A 26,210-nucleotide genomic window follows, 5' to 3' on the forward strand; every position below is an offset into this window, starting at 1 on the left:
AAGCCCTAAACCATGACAAGAAATACATGTGGAATGTGTTAGGTAGAGATTTGTGTACTGTGCATTTGCTGAGCTAGGAAAATTCAAACATACACTGGAGAAAAGAGCCAAGACTAACATACAGCTTAGCTGCATGAAGCAAGGAGTTAGTTTGTTTTATCAACCTCATTTCCATTTAAGTTTCTCCAAGAGATTCACTCTATGCATTCTGGAATAATCCCCTAACAGTGTCTTCAAAGATAATGACTTTTTTTTCCTTTTGCAAGTTGAATAAATTCAGCCAAGTGGCAGTTACTCAGGAAATGGAATTTAGCAATGACCATATATCTTGATTTGAAGCTGAAAGTGTTTTCAGGAAAAGCTGTAGAATCTTAAAAGATTCTGGAATATTCGTTTTTCTTTCTAGTCCTTTCAGTGTTCAGTGGCAGTTCACCAACCACATCTCTTCATCTTCCACAACTATATCTAAAATACATACAAGACCTAACACTGACCTACTTGTAGAATCACCAAATGTAAATAGTCATGGTATAATCTGACCACAGAATTTTTCTACATCATTTCTATTAACAACCAAGAATTCCAAGAAATTATATATGGTATTTCCCATGTGTCAAAATGAAGTTGTCTGTATCTGATTTTGAGAAATGAAAGAAGAAATAAAAAAATTCTGTGTTACTTTTTTTGAAGTGAAAGGTCCTTATTTATTTAAACACTACATATTCCTTACCTGCTGTTTGTTGCCTTTTCTTGTTAACATGACAAATGGCATTGTGTCCCCAGACTCTGACTCTCCTTCCCCACCTCCAAGTGGGGGGCCCTTCTTCAGCTGACTTTTGAGATGCAGAGGAATAGCAACATCCAGCTGATGCACTTTAACAGATTCACCACTCCGTTGCTATGAAAAAAAGTGAATTCTATAAATGATCAGATGCTGACACAGTCAGGCTGGAAACATTCATATTTTCACAACTGAGAAAAGGTTTAACCTTCCAGGAAAATGAAGTAATATATAACTACATTTATTAGGCTTATTATATTTTCCTTTTGTTTTCCTTGCTTGTGAAGAAGAAAGTTACAGGGCAATCTCTTAGGGAAAGAAATCTAGAGACCTGATGAGACACACTGTAGAATGTACATTCTTAATTCAAGATTCTTTTTGTACATCTTAATAATACACTTATTATACAAGGCTTGATATACTCAATACTGAAACATTTACCAGATGTGACTAAGAAAACAAAGTACTAAAAGCTTATGCAAATTTCCATGTAGCTGGATTTTAAGCCTATTAAAACCTAAGATAAAGTCAGAAGTTTTGCTGTATCTGCTGCATTTATTATTCATTCTGTAAAATATATGTCAGTATGTCACGTATTCACTGGACAAACAATACATTTAACAGCTATTTTACTAAAAGCCAAACAAGTCAACTGCAGAAAAGAGGTCAAAACAAAGAAAAAAAAAAGTCTTCATTCCTTTAGTATGGTAACCTAAGCATTAATCACTTATTTACTTTAAGAAAGAAATCAACATTTAGCTATACAATAAATTAAGAAAATAACTATTTATACCTGAAGATTTTCCAGCATCATTTTATCCAAGGCCTGAATGAAGTCCTCATCCTCTGCACAAGGGACATGCTTCAGTCCTCCTCCTTTAATCATTACTTCCTATTGCAATGAGAAAAAATTGTCCATTACATTAGTTTCAGAAATATGAATATTCAGTCTAGAAATAAGTGGAAAATATCCTTATTGCTTCTATATCATACACAACTGAAAGGTTTATAGAAGCAAATTGTTAAGGAAAGAAGTTTTCAGTCTCGATTATTTTCTTGAAAGGCATATTTCCTGATTTATGGTCACTCATTACATTCTGACAGACTCATGTGTGTGTGTGTATGGACACATTCAAGATGTGGCAACAATAAAAAAAAGTCCCTATCCTTAACACACCTATTCTAATTCAATTTCCCATTAAGTCCATGAAGTTAGGTGGTATTTTCAGGAAAAAGACTACCCTTCAATTATTTGGAAAGCACAACATGACAACAAAAATGTCAGAAGTCAGCACCGTAACACATTCTTCCATAATGTTCATTATTTCCTTACTATGTAACTGCAATTCATGCTTAACCAGATGGGTTGTTTAGCTGCAAATGTTATAATCTGTCAATCCCAAATTTTTATTGTAGAAATTTCACACTTCTTGGCTTGTCTCCTTTTCTGTTTTGAGATCTAGTGGAGTATAATTGGTTATCTTGTTGTATCCTACCAGTTTGCTACTATTGCAGGCATTACAAAACCATCATTTACACAATATTTTCCAGTCTAGCTACCTGTGAAAGCTCACAGTCTTGAGAAAACACGTTGTAGCAAATTTGACAGCATAAAAATTTTCAAAAGGCAATAACCAAAGTATGCATACATGAAAATAAGCTATAAAATGTATCTGAAAGAATAGCAGGGAGTGTCCGTGCTGTATTTTTCCAGATATGTTATGAGCAGCACTGGCAAAAAACACTGAGTAAAGAAAACCAAAGATGCAAATTTAATTCACTTATCTCCAGCTCAATACATACTGTATTCTCCTCATCAGTTTCATTTTCCTTATTGGAGTCCGTAAGATAATCAGTGTTCTCTTCCTCCTCTTCTTCACCCTCTTCTTCCTCATTGTCAGAGCCCTCCTGAAACATTCAATTTTAACTGCTGACTATTTTAAAACAAGAAGGACAGCTGGTTCCTCAAACGTTTTCCTAAACTCTTCACGTTGCTTAGTTAAGTCTTTGTAAATTTGTTTGGTTTTTATTTAGCGTGTCAATCTGAACTCAGCTTCATTAGTAATTTCACAAAAGTACAGCAGAAAACTGGGACTGGTGGCTGATACACACTGCCACGCAGAGGGAACTCCACAGGAGTTGGAGGAATGGACTGGCAAGAACTCATGAAGTCCAAAGAAGGGAAATACAAAGATCTCCAGAGGTGCCTTCTCCACCCTGCAATTGTTTCTGATTCTATTGATACTAATTTATGGGTGAAGGCACAAACCCAGCCAAACTTCAGAACCTTTAATGCTGAGAGACATCTGTGGAAAGAAAGCTTATTAATAAATCAGCCAGCCCAAGCATACGGAGAAAAACTGTTCTCTGTTTCCTTGATGAACTCATTTTCTTGTAACAATACCATTATCATGTCAACTTTGCTGTGTCATAGTGACAAATCAGAATTTCTACGTACTTGTGGTTTTTTTATTGGCTCCACCATTTTTGATTGAAAATATTATTAGCACAGTAAACAAGGAAGGTTTTATGCTCCATAAATCTTTTATTTATTCATATTGCATAGACATACCCTAAACACCTGTTATTTTTTCCTAATGACTGCTTTGACATTTAGTCAATACATTTGCTAAAACAGATACAGAAAGTCATCTGAAAGTGAATTTTTTTCATGCCAAAAGATGGAGGTATCTTCTTGCTGAGAAGCAGCACATGCCCTGAGCAAAGCTGTCAGATTCAAGATTCTGCCAAAATAAGGAATAAGCCTCAGACAGTCAGCTTTCCACATACACGGAATTGGGATGGGAATATCCTCACAGTACTGACTGGGCTGTGCACACCCAGATTTCACCTGCTAGCTCTGACTTAGAAGGGCTTCAGAAAGTAGCAAGCAATCAAAATCACTTCTTTTACATGAGGCAAGGTAAATGATTAAGCTCACCTCTTCTTCTGGCTCATTTACTTCACTTTCATTTCCAGATTGTTCCTCTGTCTCTGCTCCACCTTCCTCCTCTTCTTCATCCTCTTCCAGATTCTCTCCTTCTGTAATGGAATCCTTGGAATCTTTGTCATTCACAATTCCTGAAATTTGCAAAAAGATAAAGATTTAGAAGATTAGAACATACATAACCACTCAAGTTATATGTGGAAGATGTCAAAATTGTTACTGAGCACTAAAACTTATATTTGACTTCTGAATGAAACATTTCCTGTCACATAACCACGCAAGTTATATGTGGAAGTTGTCAAAAGTCCATTGTTACTGAGCACTAAAACTTATATTTGACTTCTGAATGAAACATTTCCTGTATAGTTAGTTTAGACATAAAGGGTAATAATGTCCTGTCAGAAAAGGAGGAAAACTTTAGAGAGACTGTTTAAAATCTCCCAGAGAACAGAAGAAGCTGTTCAAACTGCCTCAAAACACCCTCAAACTAAATATGGACTGCCAGCCCAAATATTTTCTCCTGAAATTAGTGTGATTACTACATTTTTCTGATTAAATTACTTATTTTATTCCTCATATTTTGCACCATGTGACTCCATAAATTAATACACACACACTTCTGCTCTCCAAATACTGTTAAATTAAGAGCATTCATACTATTTTTCACAACATCTACTACTGTAGAGTTATAGAGATTCTGTATGGTATCTATGATGATTAGAAAGAAACATGCAAAAAAGGTGCAAAAATGTTTCTATCATGAGAATAAATGATCGTAACAATAACAACAGTTACCTATGACCAACATAAAGAGACAATTTTAAGAACTACAGGAATTGTCAAAAATACCTTACTCCCCTTGCACATTTCTTACCCAATTTTATTAAGAATTCTCGTTCCAAGTCTTGCACCTGTCTGACAGCTTCTTCCAGAGAATTGCAGAGCTTTATCTTTGGTCTCAGCAGTTCCAGTGTATCACTGATCATATAGTCTATGTCTATAGGAAAAGGGTGGTCTTTTGTCCAAACATCCAGACTTTTTTTCCACCACACATAGCGCTGGAATATCAAATATTGAAATTAATTATATGCAAAATGATATTTATAAACCATTCAAGTTATGAAGTTTAAAATGCCATGTTTATACAGTACAAAATGCAAAAGCTTTCATGTCACTACTCTTTCATACAACTATTAGATATTTTGGTATCACTAAAACTTGTTTGATAACATTGGCTATCACAAGCATTAAGAATCATAACTACTGTTATAAGTATGAAGACTCAAGAAAAAAGCCCTGACAAGAAAGTGCCTTCCCATGGTAAACTTTTTCTACAAGAGATGACCTTTTAACAGCCAGCCAGCTTTCGATTCCTTCCCCCAGAGGTTTTCAAGAAAACTGATTTCCCCAAAGGCATATTATGGGGAAAAGGGAGAAAACATCATAAAAAAATCTCAAGACTGCAGCCAGCTTCAACTGCCTTATCCAGTTTGCTTTACAATAAATTCACATAAACCTCTTACAGTGACACTGTAAAAAATTAATGCTGATTTTAAGTGAACCTAACAGTAGAACTTGAGAACCAAGGTGCTGCAAAAACTTCATCCGAAAATAAAGTATGAATAACAGAATCTTACTTAAAAGATGACATGCTCAAGAGGAAGGCTTGCTGAAATTATTAGGTGTAACAGGGATATGATGATATCTTCCCCAAAACTTTTCCTTTTGCATTTAAAAATCAGACCATATCATACTGTGAGCAGCCTGGTCTAGTGGAAGGAGGCCCTGCTCATGGCAGGGGGTTTGAACAAGGTGATCCTTGAGGTCCCTTCCAACCCAAACCATTCTGAGGCTCTACACTTCAAAACACCATTATACATCTTACATGTAGATGAGTGATTTGTATCCTTAAAGTTTGAAATAAGTTATCACCTTAATTTTAATTTTTTAATACCCTTGCTTTATTATAAATTTTAGTATAAATAAATAAATAGAGAAAAGCAGAAAGAATAAGAAATTAAATCCAGCAAGTTTTAGCATGACTTCCATGGTCTGGAATTCCTCATTTCAAATTATGAAATATTTTCCCCACTTCACTACAGTTATTAAGTCAGAACTTTCTTTGCTGCAACTAGTGCCCATTACCTCTCATCCTTTCACCATGCATGCCTGAGAAGTATCTGATTCATTTTTCTCTACAAAAACCATTAGCTGAGGACAGCAGCCTAAAGAATCTCTTCTTCAAGTTCAGCAAACCCCAGTGTGAGCACTGAGCGCCTCCAGATCATTTTGGCATAACTCAACATAACATATCACTTGAAACTAAAACTGCTACCAGACAGACAAGATTCTACAAATTACAGTACTAGAGAACAATGAGATAAATATGTACCAGACTGACCTATATTAGCTTGTTAAAGAACTTTACAGATCTGCATAAAATTTAGAATACCTGAAAATATACAAGGAAGCAATCAAGTTTCCGCTTGCTGGATCCTCTGTCAAAATACTGCCCACAGGTATCGAGGATAGTACAGACAAGTCTGATTCTGAAAAGATGTTCTGGAGGGTCCAGTGGACTAGGACTGCCATCAGGGTTCACACCAAATGAGGTGAAGGAATACAGAGTTCTAAATATTACAGCTGACTCCACCATTCGATAATTGTAAAGCTCCCCCAAAAACTTGGCACTGCTGATCCGCCGTTGGTTGAACTTTGGTTGATTAACCTTTATCAAAAAAGAACAAAAAAATTCACTCTATCATGCAGACACAACAGAAAATTATAAAACCCAAACCCAACGAACATTTCACAAAGGAAAAAGGTGTATAAAAAAGTTGACAGAATTTCTTATAATAAAAGATGGTTATTTATGGCTACATACATTACATGAAAGTAAACATTAAAAAGAATTATGAAAGCTGGTCAGCTAGTAAGTTCCAATACATTTAACATACACTCCATCTTAAATCTATGATGATTTTTCAGTCAAAGAAATATTGTAATTATAACAGCTTTTAAAATATGGACTGGTCTCCAAAGTTACTGGAAGTTGTGTAAATCTGTCTACACTGTCAAAGAATAAATTCCATGGCCTTACTATGATAAGGGATGCAAAACAATTGTCTTAAGTAATGTTAGTTTGGTTTTGTTGGGGTTTTTTTGGTACAATTATTCTATTAATTTAAATAAACTTATACCAAACAAGTAGAAAAGTCATCAGACAAAAAAAAAAAAAAGAAAAAATAAAAAAGAGAGAATCCAAGGATTCATTTATTTAAGCACAATTATTTTAGTTTTCCTTTCAACATAAGTAGATGAGAATAGCTTAGCAAGGATACAGATTGTTTACCTCCATTCCTAGTCGAATATCCTCTAGCACTCCATCCACAACATGAATTCCCACATCTTCCTGGTAAAGGACCAACCCTGCTAAGAGGTTGGCTACACAGTGAATACTATTATATTTCACATTCCAGATGTTGATCATACAGCATATAACATAGTCCTTAACTTCTGCATCCTGCCAAGGCAGCTTGCGCATCTGTCTCAGGACCTAAACCAAATTTTAAGACAAGCTTCACATTTTAGCAGGTAAAATATCAAGATGCTCCCTGTAATCCCCCTCTCTCCTGGCTGGGATGAAATCCCTATAAGCACCTACAAACAACCTTGTTCTCCCTTCCAGGTATCCTCCAGACCTGCAGTGGCTGTGGAAGACTTTATGTACATAACACAACTGCTGTCCTTGAGCTACTGATCAAGTTGTCCAAGGCTGTTCCATAATTTCCTTGCTCTTACAGTCTGTATTTAACTGAAGCCTTTTGTCCCTTACTCTCCCAACACAAGGATCTCATCTCACTCTCCCTTTGTTCAGCATTTGATGCTTTTGAGAACACATGTCCACAACTAGAGCTTCTACATGCTCCAATAAAAGAAATTAACCATTTTATTCATGAATACAAAAATGAACCCTCTTCCTTGCAACTAAAAAACCATGGCCTCCCCAAATCTTTTCTGAAGTTACTACTACATGACTTTCAGTAAAAACTGTATTAAAGATTTTGAAAGGATTTACCTTCTCTGTGGTGACCTTGGAGAGATCCTTGTAAAGAAGCTTACGGATATATTCCTGCAAAGGAGGACGTTTCTTCTTCACAGTTTTTTCAGCTGGAGGGGGATTACAGTAGTAATAGGCATTTTCTACCATTGTAACATAGCGTGCATCAAGATGCATTGCTTGTTTTTTCCTCATCATTTGCTCCTGGAAACAAATGCAAATGACCTGTTAGAGATGCTGACATGCCACATTTTCAAGCCAAAGGCTTTTAGAGTTACATTTGGGATACAGTAAATATGAAGGGTTGCAGAAAAGTAAGTTAAAAGCTTGGGTAGAGAGAAAAAAAGACAAAGTACATATATATGGTTCTGTGTTGCTCTTTCCATGGTCAGTTTTCTTTATGATCCCTATTTTTATAATGGCTCACCTGTGGTAAAAAAGGTTTTGGAAAAGTATTTAAGATTTAACTCAAAATCTTAATGCTACTGTTCAGATAAATCTGTTGAAAACATTACTTAACTAGATTTTACTTAACTAAAGTAGCTGAAATATTGATGTCTTGACACAAACACAGTGAATTATCATAAGACTGGCAATCTACTTTTTACATCAGCATGTAACTGCAGAGAGTTTTTGATGGTTTTATATGAATTTCCAAAGGTTTAGACAACAGAATTTTCCTTATCCCATGCTCCATTACTGCTGTTCACCCAAGCAGAACTGACTGCAAGAAAAACAGTATCTACCATAAAGTAATGTGTCAGGAAACATCAGACAAGTAAGACTTAGCACTCATTACTGTGCTTAATTGTCATGATTGCCCTGATATTCCTCACTTAATAAAATCTTTTCTCCATACATCACTTTAGATATGTAAGTTAAGGTTTATTTTGTGGGGTTTAAAAATTTCTTTTATCTAAAAATTCTGTACAAGAATGATAAAAGCAGTTCTAAGCTGCTGATTTTTAGTTAAAGATGAACTTAATTTCATTATTAAATACTTTTTAGTACGCATCTGTGTAGTTATATGTATATAGGTGTAATTCTGTAAGTGATCCTATATATTCTAAATCACTCCATGGTGGTTCACCAGGAAAACTGGACCTGTGTAAACTTTAGCTGCTAAAGGTTGGCTACACAGTCATTTATAACTCCAAATAGATAAACAAAATTAACATGTATGTACTGTTTCATCCCTACACACAAATGTTAATATATCCATTCAGGCAGTCCTGTAAACCAACCAAGAGTTTAAACCTCCTTTGAATATTGGTGAGAAGGCACTATTTTTCATGCTGGTGGCCTTTCCACTAAACTTGAACAATTTAAAATTTCTTTTATAAGGCAGACATTTCAGTTCAACTGAAATGTCAATGTACTCAAAGAGCTCCATAACCCCGAGTTTCAGCTGCTAATTCAATGAGGAACAGTAGCTTTGTGTAACATAGTAACCCAGCAAATAATGTAAGTTTCCTCCTGGATTTAGTCATCTATCACCAGGAAGGTCTCCATCTGACACCAACCCTAAGGCATTTCATTCTTAACCTTTTCCACGACACAAATGGTCTTTCCTTTGATTCCCTGTGAGACTGTTCCTTTCCAAATGGGAAATTTCTGTCAGTAGCAGCACATTTTCCTACAAGCACCTAACAGATGCACAAGCACTTAACAACTGAGTACATAAATTGTTTTATGTACTTAGAGTAGAAAATTCCCAAACTTTACCATGTCATATATGTTAATGTTACCCTTGAAAATGTTCCACCTTCATTTTCTCTTGATAGATCAAGAGAAAATACACCTTTGCTGCCTTAAAAGCATTTATCATGCTATACTACATACTGAAAAATGAAGTGGGTCAAAGTGAAGCTGGACAGAGAAAATGGCAGAAGGGCTTGCAAATAACATTTAAAACCCCCTAAACCTACACACTTTGTGTATTTCCCTTTATAAAAAGTTGTACATTTTACTGTAAATAATAGTTTATAATTAAAATGTTTCTTCCCAGAAGAGAAAAAGAAGTCTCAACATCACTGTAATTTGAGTTATGATCAGTCCTGAATGTGTGTTCTAATTTTAAGTGGATTGTATTAGTCTTAACCTCTACTTATTAAAAATCTTCAGCATTTCAAGAAACTGTTTCAGTCCTTTTTCAGCTAAGGCATCAGATGGACACACAGGAAAGAGAAATCATAACACTACACTGTTTGTAGTGATAAAAACCTTGATGCAATTCAGAAGAAAAAAGCAAGACCTATGGTCCAAAGTGCTTTAAGCCCATCAGCTATTTTGGGTCCTCATTTTTCTAGGCTAAAATGAAGAACTACACAGGTAAAGCACTACATTTGAAGATTAGGTTTCTCTTTTTCCTTTGATAAAAACAGAGCACAATCAAGATTAAAGTACCCATGTTAAAATATTAAAACTGTTTGGGTTTTTCTTATTGGTGAGTAGCACAATCTTTCTGCATGCAGCATATGCTTTCTGCAGAAGCATTTCAAAAGAAAATCTGGTGACCATTAGGGAAAAAAAAAAAAGGAACTAATCAAAACCTAAGCATCATGAGAATCAATTTTGGAAAGCATTTCAGCATGACTGCCATTTAAACATCAGATTTTAGCAAGATACTGAAACTGTTCAGCTCCTGCTTCCCTTTAATACCTGCACTGCTCTACCCTGCTACTCATTCTGACAGTTCAAAATGGAAATTTTTCATTTCCTGGAAGCACATTATTGTTACAGTGAATTAACACAGTTCTCCATGAACTGCATTTACTTTGCCACAGCCTCTGCCTGTACAAACAACATCTCCCAGTTTTAACACCACCAGTAAAAGCAGTCACACCAAGAAGGAAGCCTACGTGTACCTTCTGTATATTTATTAACACAAGTGATCTGGCCCTAAAGCTTAAGATAATTGTCTAAGTTAAATGATTAAAAATGCATCAGGAAGCTTTTAATACCAGAATTTCAAATATTCTTTCAGCAAGACCACAACAGTATAATACAATAACTTGACATTTAAACTCAATTATGTTACAGAAACATAGATCAAGATGAAGCTGATCTTCCTTTCAAAGCTCCAATTCAATAATCCAATTCAAGTAATTCATTTATCAACTGATCAATCCCAAAGCCAATCTAGTTTTACATTAGTATTTTAAATTACATAAAGGCCACTGAATTTGAAAGATTTGGCAAGAAGACCATTACTAGAAATAAGCATTGTCCTAATAAAAGAAGAATTTCTAAATAATCTGCAAAACATGAAGTAGTTCCACAAAACCAGGATATGATCACTGGAATAAGTTACTTAGTGCCACTAAATTAGCAATGCCCTTACAGAACACTTTACTTCTCACTAGGTAATTTTTCCTTAATTACTTTTAAAATCCATTCTTAACTATGACTTTCTTCTACACCAGGACAAAGCAACACTGTCTTGAATAGGAGACACGCAGCCTGTTTGGAATCTTATTACAAAATACATCATCAGCAGTAAAGATTAGGACCAATAATTATTTAGAGGATCAACAGGCCTTAATTCTACCCATAAGAGTAGATCAGCTTTACAACTACTTGGATTTTTGCCACAAGATTGTTATCAGCTTGCTTTGGGAGAAATCTTTTCCACAGTTCACACTAACTTGTACCATGAGACTATGATCCAATTTGTGTAAGGCTACTTAAGTCAAAATTAATCTCTGTAGGTTTTTTTAGTGGAATGTTAGAAAATGCAGCAATTAAGATGGATGCAGAATATAATTCTATTTAGCCTATTTTACATCTTAATAAATAGATATTCCAAACTTATTTGCCGTCTTTCACCTTCTCCCGGTTCCTCAATGCATAAGAAAAGACTACTTACCCAAAACCTTGTGAGGCTTTAAGGCTCAGTAATTCAAACAGTGTTTGTGGCTTTTCTTGCACTTCACAGTTAAGCCATGTTTAGCATTCATCCAGGAGATTCCAGCAATCCAATCTAACAGTCAGCATTTTTATAGTGCATAACACTAAATGCACTCAGTTACAAAAACCAGCTCTGGTATAAGTATTTAACTTTTCCTGACTTCTAAAACTTTTAACTACCATAAAGTGATAGCAATGAGTAAAATGTCTTTTAATGCCAATGGAACTGAGTTTTCAAGGGAAAAAATCCTTGATTATGGAAAGGAATATATTTCACAATACAACACATCAGCTGGCAAACCATTAGAAAATTGAGACTCAAACCTTTCAAGATACAAAGTGCACTGCTACAAAAAGCAAGAGCCAAGGAACTGGCAGTTAATTTACCCATCTCTTTCCTCTCATGACTGTACCACCTCAACAGATGTTCTGACATTCAAAGAGGTTCAGAAAAAAAACAGTATTTTGTGGAAAAGAAATTGTACAACAATATACCCAAGTATGCAACTGCTTCTCCATTAACTAGAGCACAAGAAGAGAGATTACTGGTTTAAGAGAAAGTGAATCTATCTTTGAAAGTCTTCTTCAACCACGTCTGACTCGGTCTCTTGCCCTGGACAGAGTTTTAGGATTGTCTCCCAAGTCAGTAAATATATTTTTTAGTTCTTGTTATTATTTATTCAGTTCTTGTTATTTTTAAGTCTTTGCCAGTACTTCTCCAGACTTAGAGATACCAATTCTAATCTTAATTCCTGATCTCTATTTCTAAAACTGCTTCTCTTAGCATCTTCATGAACTTTTTTTTTTCACATTTAGAATCCCAGATCATTATACAGGGCATAGAAATCACCTCTTGCACAAATGTCTTCACTTCCAGTTGAAATCATGTCTGGTTCTATTCACTACTATTTTTCCCCTCAAACACTATTTCAGGCATGTTCAGGTACAGCTATAATATTCTTTCAACCTCATCCTCTGGGTTTGCCCTGTCTCTGAATTACTAGTAGTTCAAGAGCAATAGCTTTTTACTTCAGTAATTGAATTCCTTTTTTTACAATTTTTTTCAAGTCATGAAGAGGTTTTTAGGTCAACTGGAGTTCTTGAGAATAATTTCAAAAACAAGTAATTGCTTTAACTCAGAACATGACACCTTCCCCCATAAGACAACAAGTTTCCTCTTACCAAAAGAACACTGGTTCTTAGGTGAGATTCTGGCGATCTGAAGAGGAATCTTCCACAGGTTTCCAGCAAGGTACACGCCATTTCAATATGGTGATGAGAGAAGTCTGACAGAAGCATCTGGGATGGATTTACATAAAAGCACAGCTTGTTAAACATCTTTTTCAGCTGCAGAAAACATGAAGCTATATCTACCAGACTGGACACTCTGCTGGGGTACTGAATTCTTTATGGAACAAATGCCAGTGAATTTCACTGATCAGATGTTAGGATGGGCAAGGCCCTGGCACAGGTTGCCCAAAGAAGTTGTAGATGCCCCATCCCTGGAAGTGTTCAAGGCCACTTGGATGGAGTTCTAAGAAACCAAGTCTAGGAGGAAGGAGTCCATGTCTAAGATAGGGGGCTGGAACCAGATGATTTTTAGGTCCCATCCAACCCAAACCATTCTAAGAATATTTGACAGATTAATCTCATTTTAAAATTCTTACAAGAACAGTCTATGGACCCCAAATTTAGGCTTCAGAAGAACAGGATCTTTTCAAAGACCAGCAAAAAAACCCCAACCAAACCTACTCAATAATACTACACAAGGGCACAGTAACCTCAGAGCACAGCTAACTGCACTGTTTTCAGTTGAGCAATAACTATAATTAATGCAGCTTTGCATTTTACAGCATTTTATAGACAAGAGAGGTGAAATTATGAGTGATTATGATTTCTTTAGGAATTCAGCTTTGATATCTAACAAGTCAATGAATAGCAACTATTCATACAGAAAGTGATGTTAAGCTGTGAGTCTCAAGCATCTTTTATTAAAGGCACTTTTATTTTTTAAAACCTATTTTTAATTTGGGACTTGACATCAAGGTTTGAATGTTTATCCATATGCAAAGTGAGATGATGTGTGAGATTAATGTTTTCCTGAGATGTTTTTCTCCTCAACAAACAAAAGCACCTGCTAAAATGGCATAAAAGCCTCTCCCTGCACCACTGAAATGCTTTCTGCCTCCAGTCTCTCTCCCTTATTGTTATTTTCTCCACAAAATCATTAATTGAAATCAACATTATGGAAGTTTTACAATGTACAGCAGATTAATAAGTAGCAATGTGTGCCATACTTCCAAAGAAAATGATGTCCAAATGTAGAAGTTTATTTTAATGTATTCCTCCCATTAGAAGAGGTAAAACCTTCTAACTTCTACAGCAGCTATAAAAGTCTCCTCATACACAGCAGCCACAGACTCCAGGGTTTAAAACATCTCAGGTAATGAATTCGGGTAACATCAGCAGCAGGTAAGTGAAGGGGAATAGGATTGGGGACACATTGTCAGCATACACAGGAGTACAGGACTATCACAGTACCAACCTTTAAACAGTGGAGAGTATCGTTTTTGGAGAACATCTTAAACTTGGTAAGCTCACCAATAAATCTCACAGTTTTATTCTTTGTTTCAATGTTGATCTGGTCCTTTTTTCTTACCTAAAAAACAACCAAAAATTGATGGTAGGCCCTCAAAAATATCCACTTCCTCTAAATTATTTTGATCTGAACATGCACAAAACACACCTGGGAATTCAGCAGTCTTTGGTACCATTTTGGTTCCTCAAGCTCCACCTTCACTTCTCACTGGGTTTCCTAAAACCCTCCCTACCACCTTGTTTCTTCAGAAGATTTTAAATTATTTTCCCCACCTCCCCACCCCCCAAAACAATTAATTCCTCTAACATAGCTACAGCCACAAATCCTCCTCCTTTGCCCCAGTGAAGTAGTGATAAAGTATTCTAGATTCTGTATTTTCAGAATCAATAAGAAGTCTCTATGTGAATAGGGCCACCTGTACTATCCTCAAGGAAACATTAAATAGTGATGGTTTTTTTAAGTCAGATTTAGTAATGTGCAGACTTTTAAAATACATTCAGCATAAATTTAGGAACCAAACACAAATATATATCAACATCTAAACATAACCTGCAAAATAGAAAATTGTATTTCCCCAACAGAAAGAGGTTTTTCTGAAAAAGTTAACATTAAGATTCAAGTAATTCTGAACAAATTATGTGCATTTTTAATGTCAATATTAGAAAAAAAAAATTGAAATCTGTGCCACAGAGCTCAGAAAATGGTGAAGGAATCATCACTGTGCACCATAACAAGTTTGGTTATAAGAGTTAAAATGAAAGTTGAAGGAAACTACACTGAAAAATACATTTGTGTGGAAAATTTTGATAGATGAAAATTGCAAAATCTAATTTTAATTAAATATGCTATGATAATACTGATCCTTCCAATAGTAGCCTTGTAGTGGGAAATGTTAGAATAGGTCAGGTCTCATTTTAAAATCAAGTTATTTATTTACAGAAAACTTTTAACACAGATGGAGCAAAGTATTTAATTTTGTAACTGTTGTAACTGTTGTACAGTTCACCTTATTAAATATGTAAGCATATATGGGAAGTTGCAAAAACTTCTCTTTTACGAAGACTTATAAAGTTACAAAACTTTCTCTTCTTTTTTCTACAACTGCTGAGATGACAGAAAAATATGCACTGAATTTTAGAAGTAGTGTCTACACAATACAAAGTGGGTATTTTCCCCAAAGGTCAACTTATGAGATTAGTTGATCTGGTTTTAATAAAAATATAAATCACCAAAACATACATGGAACTTGAAATCGCCTCTCAGCATGGAACAGAGATCCTCTGCTACATCAGACATACAGGGATGCAATGTGGCAACCAGTCTTGCATAAAATGGTAGCAAATCCAATCTGCAAACAAAGGAGAGGATAAAATAGACAAAAATGTATTAATGTGTACAAATATAGGTACCACTTTACTTGTGAAAAGAATCAATGCACTGACAGAACTACACACATGCAATTTTTTTGGCCCACTTCAGAATGCAATATCATTTAAAAATAATACAAGAAAGTAAACCCCCATATCCTGTTGGAATACTCCATAGTTCATTTCCTTTCTAACTCCTGACATAGGTAAAATGCTGAATACCATCAACTACAGAATTTGACTTTCAATAAATTACCAAACATAAAGAAAACTCAGATCCATCTCAACACGCAAAAAAGGGTTCTTATGGACAAGGCCATGGGTTGTGGCAAGGTATTAATATTTTTTCTGAAAAGCAGAAGACATAACTAGGAAGGCAGAGAATATCTTTACTTTTAAGGTGGAAAACTCCTAAATGAATAGTAGTTATTACATAAAACAAAGCTGAGCAGATGTGATGTGGCCACTCGTTTTCCAAAAACTCAGCTAACACTCCCACAAATGGTAATATTTCCAAGTTTTCTATAGAATTTCCTTATTTCCTTCTCTCTTGCCTTAATTACATGCCTTCACACACATTTCCTTTGCACATTTACGCAAACCAGCTGTGTATATATCAGTTTTAAATGCAGAGAAACCAACTGCACTCTGAGGCCTCATAATGTCATCTAACAAGCCAAAGGAAGTATTTTCGGTTTATTTTCAGAATGTTAAGTTAATGCAGTAAACAGATGAACTCTAGAACAAGCCAAAGTAAGTGGAGAGGAACATCCTAAATTTGCATGCTTCTACTGAGAAATTGCCTGTAAGGGAAAAATGCATCTTGAGTTTACACTTTATGCAGAATTAAGGTTTTCCCTAGTGCTCAGGAAAGGAAAACAAAAAGAAAAAATATGCTAACAAAAAAAAAAAAAAAAAAAAAAAAAAAAAAAAAAAAAAAAAAAAAAAAAAAAAAAAAAAAAAAAAAAAAAAAAAAATCCAAAAGCACAGCTGATACACAGAGCTTGTCCTGGCACAAAGCATCAAGACAAAAACTCCTAAACAAAGCCATCACAACTGCCTCCCTTCTCCTTTTACGTTACTGGAGCCCATTTCCAAGACATTGAATACCCATTTACAGAAAGAGACAAGTATGTATTTAAATTGTGGGTTAGAAGCATCAGAATATACTCCCCCCAAAAAGCATAGCCAGGCAGCATCCTGGTAACACAAGACTCCTGGTGAAACATTGTGGCTGTCTCAGTTACCTATTTAACAGGTTTTATCTCTTCTGTTAATCAATAACTGAAGCAGTATTTACATTTTTCAAGCTTGTTGGAACACACAGTCAAGGCTGACTACCCACAGCAAATTACTACCATGTTATTAAGCATTTAGCCATTAACTTTGAGAGAAGTGAAAGTCTCACTACTTCACACACACCCACAAAAGCTAAACTAAGAGAAGACTGTGGCTGAGCTAAGAGGGTGTATTTAACTGAGGGGATTTCTGTATAGCAACTCTTTTAAAACAAATACCAGAAAGTTTTATTCTGGTCTCAACAAGTACCTGCCTGCTGAGAGCTAATAATTTCATCTCTGTAAACTGAGTATACCTAGGGGAAAATTAAAGTCTTAGAGCACATTGTTGTTATTCCCTTGCAGGACACAAAAGGTTTCTTAATGGGGAAGCATACTAAGACTGGGTATTTCTAAATAGGTGAAATATAATAAGGAAAAGGCTTGGGTTAATTATGCTGAAATTGGCAATCAGAGATTGAGTTTGTTCCCTCTCAGGGGAGACAAAAATTCATGTTCAGCAGTGGAGACATTCCAGTATCAGTGGCACCATCTACTGGTACATGCAGTGCTTTGTTCCCTTCAAAAGCATTTTTTCTCTGGAGAAGGGTGGGGAAGAACTTAACTAAAGCCCCACAAACCCCACAGTACTGCTTTCTCTTCCTGCTCTTCTGGTTATGAAGCAAGATCTGGCATCAGGGATGGGGCAGTCACTCTCTGCAGTACCCTGAATATTCAGCCCCACAGTAAAAAGCACCACTTCTGACCATTGTCATTTAGACCACATACCATGGACTGCAATCTAGTCAGCTCTGGATCTCAGGCTCACATGAGCTACACATCAGTAAAAAGTCTAAGAGTATATATTTTTTTTACCATTTCAAATGTCAGTTTATTTTAAAAAGCCCAAACAAACAAAACCAATCATAAACCAACTTACAGAAAAACTTATCTCAAAGTCCTAACTGCAATCTCTCTAAAATGGATGCATCCAAAATTTTATGCCCAGGAAGAGTGAAGGGGGCATTTTGTACATTTCCTAATTTCTCTGATTCTACAAGACAGCTTGAAGAATGAAGCAATGGAGCCAGAACTCCTGCCTCATAAGCACAATGATAATGGATAAAAGCAGTGCATGCACAGGGCTGAACAGGTACTAAGTGCCACCCACACTGCTCAGTGGGAAGAGAAGGATGATGTGGAATTGGAATGTTACCAGGGAAGCACTTTTGGCTTTTATTTCCTTGCCAGGACATAAAACTCGTTGATCTCAAGCACATCCCTCAATTTTATCCTCAACTGGAACAGGCCATGCAAACACTGATAAGTCGAGTTCAACTGAACAAAGAGAACCTTGCTACAGAGAAGTCTCAGAATGAAAAGCTGACAGGAAATACACAGGAGGCTTGCAGCTTTTGAATTAAAATGTGAACAACCTATTTAACACTTAAGAAGCAGCTACCTTCTGCATGAAGAACAACCAATAATAACACTAAAAACTTCCATGTGAACAACATATCTTTTGCTGCAGGTAAACTTGCAGCACAGATCACCAACGATGGGAACATCAAAAAATACCCTAAGCCACAACAGCCCCTATATACTGCTTAACATTTATCTAGAATTGTTTAGAATTCAAAGCCTGAGAAAATATTTCAGAGTCCTCATACTGGAGTAAAAGAAAAATATTTACAAAATTGCAGTATTCTGGTAAACCTAAATAATTCTGTGTACAGGAAAATAATTCAGCAAAGAACAACACAAAAAGGTCCTAAAGCTGTGAGCACTATGGGTTAAATCACTGCCTGCAGTCCTGGATTAAAAGGCTAATATTTAGTTTTAAATCAATCCTCCAATGCAAATGTGAAAGCCACTCGTATACTGGCATTGAAAAATCTTTTTAAAAGGCCTTCTGTTCTGTTGGGTTGGAGGTTCAAATCACAGCTGAAAATGTAAATGTGATCCATTCATCAGTATTCAACAGAGCAGGGCAAAGATGCATTCTAACACTGATTTACAGTGAGCTGAGGAAGAAATGGCCTTTTTTGTCAAATTAAGTTCTCTGTCCTGAAGAATCCTGATTTGTCCCAATCCATCCAACCCTAGTGGTAGCAAGAAAGCTCCCTGGCAACACTACATAATGACTTTGATTTCACAGGGTCTGTTTTACACATCAAACAAAAAACCAGTTTTACACTTGCTTGATGAAACTGTTGTGCCTGCACATTTCCCAAAAGTGATCTCAGGAGAAGAAAGAGAACTTATTCTGTCACTGAAATACCTCATTATGGCTGCAAATAAAGCAGTAAACTTAAACAGCATTAACTGATATCCTTGGAAACTAAATGCTTTTTGAAAACATACTGCTTTATCTGCATCTTCAAGGACACTGCTCCTCTGAAGCTTTCACAAAAAACCCTCCTCAAAAACATTAGCCTAACAAGCACTCTTCTCCCACAGTATCCCAGAGAAATATTGCAAAAATTCTTGGACTAGTAAAAACAAGTATGGAACAACAATAATGGAAGGTAAAGCCATATCATTATGGTTCAGTGAAGTGATGCACAGCACAAAATCATCATTGATGCACAGTACACAAAGCCCCAAAGCAGTGTGTTACAGAATATACAGAATTTTCTACATCAGAAATGACTATGAATGCTGATTTGAAGACACACAGCAGAACTGCTCTTTTACCAATTGCAGTTTACTTAAATATTTGGGATAGGTTGCCCTTTCAAATTGCCTGCATCTATGGGCAGTTCAGCTGGTATTTACAATCCAGCTGCTTGTGTTCAGAACAAGCAGCTCAGTCAACATCCTGTTTCTCCAGCTGAATAGCCCAGAAATGGGCTCACCAATGCAGGAACAAAAACACAAATGAACTTAAGATCTTAAAAGCATCAAGGTAGCTTGAGTATTTATTAGTCAAGTAGGTCCCAGAGCAGACAGCAGAAAAAGGAATTCAAAAAGAATTGTACACCAAATATTAGTACTTATTAATATTAGGAATAATGCATATTTATAACCAAAGCAGTGAGAAGATCAGCTGAGCCATTCACTTCAGTGTTAGCTCCAACTACTGGAGACCAGAACCATCACAAAAGCAGCAGCTCCTCAAGGCTATCCCACCATCTATCCTGCTCTGTTGAGGTCCATGAGAAAAGTTAGTATTTTTTAAATTATTATTACTTTTAATACAAATCCACAGGGCAATGGAATTACCACTGAGAAGATGACAAATCAATGGCAATGAGGAAACTATGTATGCTTCTAGGAGTTTATTAACTGTTCACAGTACAGCCTGATCACAGACAAATTTTTTAACAGTGCAATATATCAGGAATTTAACTTTTGCTTTCATGCCATCTATGAAATCACACTGCTGAACTTACAAGCCTTATCATGCTGTTCCTGTTTGAAAGTACCTCCTTTCACTGTGCACATCTACAAGTTCCTCCAGATCACTGGCACCTAGCACAGTTTAGCAGATTATGCAAAGAGAATAAAGAATTTTCAAAAGGTTCCAAGAGTTAATAATCAATTTCAACAATCTGGAACCTACAGCACCAGGAAACAATACAGGGCAGTGGTATAAACATTACTGTATGGTCACAGACCAGCCAAAAAGCTACTTCCATTTTACAGGTGTGGAAAGTTCTCTACTATGGCACAGCTGAAGACAAAAGTCTAAGTGCTCCTGCTGATTTTCTTTGCTGTAGTTGTTCTAAGCTGAGAAAAACAAGTTCTTCTCATGTTGTGTTTTGATGCATTTCATGATTACCAGCAGGCAGATAAACAGAAGTGTTCCTCAGCAACCTACATTTGGGCTGAAGAGCACCTTGTTACATCTAACACAGAAGATAATCAGTTGCCTGTCTCCTCTGTCATTAATTAATTAATATGTTAGGCACAAAATTAATATGTTAGGCACAATCAGGCCTCTATCAAAATCTCCAAACACTGAGGTCAAACCTGTAAGTTTTAGAAGCAAGAACACACAAGAGAATGAAAGATTACGTGCACTGCTTCACCGGAGTCAGGTTAATGCTTCAGTCAGCAAACAAGCCATTGGTTTGCACACAGCAAGAGAACAGGGCTATTAGCACAGCAGATGCTTATTGCAGATGGGATGTAGAAATAGGCTGAATTAGGGTTGAAAACACAGCACACGCAGTGATTAAACTTAAAGAAAACAAAGCACCATGAAGTCTGTTTATTCAAAGCCAGTCTACACATGAGTTGAGATAGAACAGGTACTGAAGTTATGTTTTTCCCCCCAGTGTTAAAAGGTAATGGAATCAAAACTCTTAACAAGAATTCCAAGATGACCATGTTCACATTATATTAAATTCAGCATCAAAACAGCTTATCATGAGAAACAGGGCAAGGTAAAGCAAGAAAAGCAACTTCTTCATAATTTTACCTACTTAATGCTCAAGTTTACCAGAGAACAGGAAAATATATTATTCCTCCAATGAATTCAATGTTTTATCTGAATATTTGCAAACATTTTTGGAAGTAGGGTTCTCCCTGTAAGTGCAGGAAATCTGCTTACACAAGAGACAAGGAGAAACAGCAAGAGCTTTACAGAGGCAGATGTACACAGACAAAAGAGGCCAGGCTCAAAGTGGCTGGCCTAGGACTGGCTGTTGCAGAAGGCACAAGGCTGTTACAATGGCCATGCACATCAGAATTAACACACCACAAGAAATCCTCCTTGTAAGCTACACTGTGCTCTAAGTGTCCACAGGCTCTAACACAAAAAAGTGCAAGTTGTCCTGAATGAAATAAAACCTCCCTTTTTGGTATCAGGTAGGTTTTGCTGTTATTTTCACAAAAATTAAAGTAATTTTAAAAAGTAATGAAAAGAGATCTGCTATAAACACCAAACACCAGAAAAAAAAAAACCTTATTAAAAACCTTAATTTTTTAAAATTTACCATGGTGTGGATCATTGATTCTAAATATTTCTTTGGTGCTTCAGCATAAGCCACTCTAAAAGTGCAGATCAGGAATAAACAAATGGAATATACACTGGTTTTAAAACATATATGCACATGCTAAATTAAATAATAAATGGGTGGATCCAGCTTGGTCCCCTTCCGTTCTTACCTTTGTCTAGGAACTATGAAAAGTGCTCGGACCAGTTTTCTTCTGTTGGCTTTTGTATTCATATTCATGCAAAAATCCATTGCTGCCTATAAAGAGCAAAGTTAATGCAATACTTCACTTTAATGCAGTGGCTTTTCAAGAAAGCAACAGAAAATGGTGTTTAAACACGGCTTTTACAAAATTATTCCTACTACATACAACTGCTTTAAAAAAAAACAAAGAAAAATCTTCAGTTTTGGCTAGACCTGGCATAGTCAGAAAACATGTCCACTGAGAGGAATACAGACTGATTAAAAATTAATTCAGCTACTGTCAGACTCCAAAGCTTGAAATCTTTATTTCCTATCTATCTGATCTAGCATTACAGCTTTTAAGAGTGCAAAAAACTGAAACTATGACCGTACCTTGTCTATGAGGTCTCTGTTGACACAATTTGGAAGCTGCTGAAGAAAAGCATCTACTATAAGTTTTAAATGAGATCCAGTACTGGCTTCTTCATCCTCTTGTTCTAACAGAGGGAAATAAACAAGCAGCAGACACTTTTAAATTATGAAATATAATCATATACTGTCCAACACATTCCCCAAAAGGTGCATTTGTAATGTTTAGCTGTTAAGTATTCATTCCTCTTTGTAGTCACTTTTCAGACAACTACCTTTACATTTACTTACTTTTAAAAGCTGTGTGAAGGAATTGGTAACTTTCAATACATAAACATCTTTAAAATAATTTTCACTTTTATCTGAATGACTTGCTACAAAAACATTTATCACAATCCTAGCAGTTTCTAGCTGCTAGCTTCATAAATAAAAAATTGCCCTGAATGCACTCTACAAATCCACAAACTAAAATAACCAAGTTAAAAAAAAAAAACCAAATCACAAAGAAAAAATTCTTTAAATCAATTCTTTTTACCTTGCTCATCAAGAAGTTTCTTTGTAAGATCTTCTGCCTCATCTCCACAGTCCAACTCCAGTGCATCATCATTAATGTCCAGGTTCTCCAGCTCCAATTCCAGATCCTCATTCCCAGCTGCTTCTTTATTATCTTTGGCATCTTTTGAATCTATTTACAAGTTAAGTAGAAGTACCAAATAAATACTAACAAACTGTTAAAATATACATAGTCATTATTAGAATACAGGAAGATTAATGCTGCTAAACCTACGTCTCTTTAGTGTCAATCTTTTACACAGATGAAGAAAAAAAAGGAAAAAGCAGAACAGGAGGAAGGTGCCAATGAAATAACATGCCATATAAAAGGTCAAATAAAGATTATTAGTTTCTTTGAACACAATATCTGAATCTGATAAAGATTCAGAAAAGAACCGTTAATATTTTTCTTGGACCACAATACTGGTCCAATACTGAGCATTTTTCCAAGAGATTACAATCTACAGAATTTTACTGTTTTTTCAGGCCTCCTTCCAACTGCATTTGTAGACTACGCTTCATTTAAAAAAATATCAATTTCAAGGCAGATAACCTTAATAAAACTCTAAAATTTTTCAAAGCCAAGTAAGACAACTTCTAAACAGTGCACACACCCTATGGAAATACAGACTCACAAACAATTAACATGTTCAGAATCACAAACAAAATTAGTCTGAAATGGACTTTGGTGATAGCTCCAGTTCAACCTTTTGGCCAAAGTGGATGAACACTATTCACACCAGATTTCTCAGGTATTTTTCCAGTTGTTTTAAAACAGTAAGACAGAGATTCCAGTCTCCCTGGGTAAGCTGCTCCAATGTCTGAAGAGCCTTACAGGAAAATGTCAGAATTCTCCAATCATGCATCTTCTGTTACAGTGTGAGCCAGGAATTGTGACTTTTTACCCCACTGTACCTGAAGTCTGCACAGGCCTGGTTGTGAACTGAGAGCTGTGTCAGAACAGAGGAACCACCCAGGCCCTCTAATCTAGAGACATTTTATGCTGACAATTAATGTTCACCTACATTAATAATTTAATAAGAAAATAACAGTGAAAAAAACCCAAACACTAACATCTGCAAAAAAAGGGAAAACTCTTCCCATTTCTCACAGAAAAGTTGGTATTTACTCACAATGGTTAACCTCCAATTACTTGAAATTCACAATTCTAACAATATTAAAATGCATTTGCCTTTTTTCTTCCTTAATAACCAGGGGTAATCCCTATCCCACCTAGTTCATCCCCTAAAAATTCATCCAAACTGGTGTACTGTCCTGATAACCACAATTATTTCATTAGAGACTTGTTACTTCCATCAAGTTTGTTTATCTGTTGGACAAGATATGTTGAAGAAAATACTCATCTAAGCATCTTACCTCTTGATTCATCTTTGCTGGAATCCTTGTTCTGGGAATATTTTTCATTATCTTTAAACAAAATTGCTGGCACAAAAGCCTTCAAGTCAATGAGATTCTCATAGAAGTTTCTAGCATCTTCATCTTCCCAGATACCCCCCTCCAGGTCATATTCTCCAGGCTTTCCTGGTGTGAAAATATCAATACCAGGTCCATGTTCTGCAAAAGTAGTGAAAAAATAATGGAGTTATTTACACAAATTTACAATCTTCTACAGGGAGGCACCTTTAAGAGTCCTTTTAGGAAAGTGTTAAACTATTTATTACTACATCTGTTTTCACCTGAACATTTCAATGCATACTTTAAAGTGTTTTTAACAATTCAATCTTAGTAATAGACATACCAAGAAATTATCTTAAAACCGTAAATTTCATTTTGATTAAAAATACAGACAAAATCAGAGGAAGTCAAATCAAGAAAAACTGAGCAGCACATTATGTGGTATTAGAAAGTTATAACAGATTTTAACAACATTAGCATTAAAAGTAATCACTTGGAGTACAATGAACTGTATGTTCTCCATTCCACTAAGTTTTAAGAATGAAGTTTAAAAAGAACAATTTAATACTCAGAGGCATTAAAAAAATAGAGCTTTCTAAAGTTCAAGATAATTTAAAGCAAAAGATATTAATCATTTCAACATCTCAATGAATCTCAAAGTTTAGACTTAAAGGCACTGAAAGCTGCACTTCTGCTCAGGAGGCCAGACCTAGTGACTTATCTGGCTTATCAATGTTCCTGCCCACAACATCATGACCCAAAATAGACTTCAAGCATATTTTTTATCAGTATCAGCTTTTAAAACTCTAACAGTTTTTAAATAGTAAAACCTGCATAATATTAAGTGAAGGGATCACATTAAAAACATTTATAATTTTCCATTTATTACTCTATCCCCAGAAACAAAGAGATATTACTTAGGTTTCCATAAGTACTCAGAATATACAACAGTTATGGTTACATATTAGGCAAAACTACTTTAATTTAAAAAATAAATTTATTATTCATTAGCTGATATCCTGTAGGGGAAAGGCTGAATGAAATGAAACCAGCAGAAAGAACACATTGCTAAGAGGGTTTGGTTAGTTTTTCCACCACACCCAAGCCCAGTCCAGGGTTCTGTTGACCTGCTTTAGAATCTGGCTTACCCTCAGGTGTTGGCTTCTCTTGAGGGAGGTCAGGCATGTTCTCATCCAAAAGATCAGCCAGAGACTGAGAATTTGCCAACAGCTTCTGATACGACATTGCAAATTCCTCATACTGCTTGTGTCGATCTTCACTCAGCTCTCCTTTGGAGTGGAGAATGCGTCTACAAAAACCAAACTTACAGTAAGACCACCTTTTTCCTTAAAACATATTTCAGCTATGCTGAACCATTAGGAATTTCTCTGAGCAAAGCTAACTTGCCCTCTTTGAGGGAACTGTAACAATTCTAGTTTAGACTGCAATAGCAAAGATTTAAGTGACAGTATTATTTTTCCAAACCACACTGAATTTCCTGTACAGGACAGTACAATCACAGAAGCTCCAGCTTCCATGTGAAGAGAAAGGCCCACTTACTCTTTGCCACAATTAGGCTGTAAAAGTCCTAAAAAGACTTATATAGTAAAATAGAATATTCAACTTTATCAACAAGCTAGATAAAAGTTGATTTGCACCTGTAACAATCCATTTCCACATTGTTTAAATGATTACATGAACTATCATCACCAGGAGGGTCAAAAAATTTGCAAGCAGCCCACTGACTTTCCAACAAAACAAGTTATTTCAAGGCTATCAGTCCAAATTATGAGCAGCTATATTTGTT

The 26,210-nt window shown here is 35.7% G+C and overlaps 1 protein-coding gene across 2 annotated transcripts in view; it reads right to left on the reverse strand.

The window, feature by feature from the left end:
• The window catches only part of UPF2 (UPF2 regulator of nonsense mediated mRNA decay), a 52,238-nt gene that overhangs the window by 14,713 nt on the left and 11,315 nt on the right, over window positions 1-26,210 (reverse strand). For both annotated transcript variants that reach the window (XM_041483713.1, XM_041483714.1), the window contains exons 4-19: window positions 25,552-25,712; window positions 24,365-24,562; window positions 22,971-23,120; window positions 22,460-22,563; window positions 22,056-22,141; window positions 15,536-15,644; window positions 14,243-14,356; window positions 12,880-12,996; window positions 7,807-7,992; window positions 7,081-7,284; window positions 6,181-6,456; window positions 4,603-4,786; window positions 3,723-3,862; window positions 2,585-2,689; window positions 1,575-1,673; window positions 731-898 (exon numbers count right to left, since the gene is read on the reverse strand). In XM_041483713.1, the coding sequence (XP_041339647.1) occupies window positions 731-898; window positions 1,575-1,673; window positions 2,585-2,689; window positions 3,723-3,862; window positions 4,603-4,786; window positions 6,181-6,456; window positions 7,081-7,284; window positions 7,807-7,992; window positions 12,880-12,996; window positions 14,243-14,356; window positions 15,536-15,644; window positions 22,056-22,141; window positions 22,460-22,563; window positions 22,971-23,120; window positions 24,365-24,562; window positions 25,552-25,712 (2,401 nt within the window). The remainder of the gene's footprint in view (window positions 1-730; window positions 899-1,574; window positions 1,674-2,584; window positions 2,690-3,722; window positions 3,863-4,602; window positions 4,787-6,180; window positions 6,457-7,080; window positions 7,285-7,806; window positions 7,993-12,879; window positions 12,997-14,242; window positions 14,357-15,535; window positions 15,645-22,055; window positions 22,142-22,459; window positions 22,564-22,970; window positions 23,121-24,364; window positions 24,563-25,551; window positions 25,713-26,210) is intronic.

The sequence above is a fragment of the Pyrgilauda ruficollis genome, unplaced genomic scaffold, assembly GCF_017590135.1.
Source record: "Pyrgilauda ruficollis isolate IOZ18807 unplaced genomic scaffold, ASM1759013v1 scaffold61, whole genome shotgun sequence".
Lineage (NCBI taxonomy): Eukaryota > Metazoa > Chordata > Aves > Passeriformes > Passeridae > Pyrgilauda > Pyrgilauda ruficollis.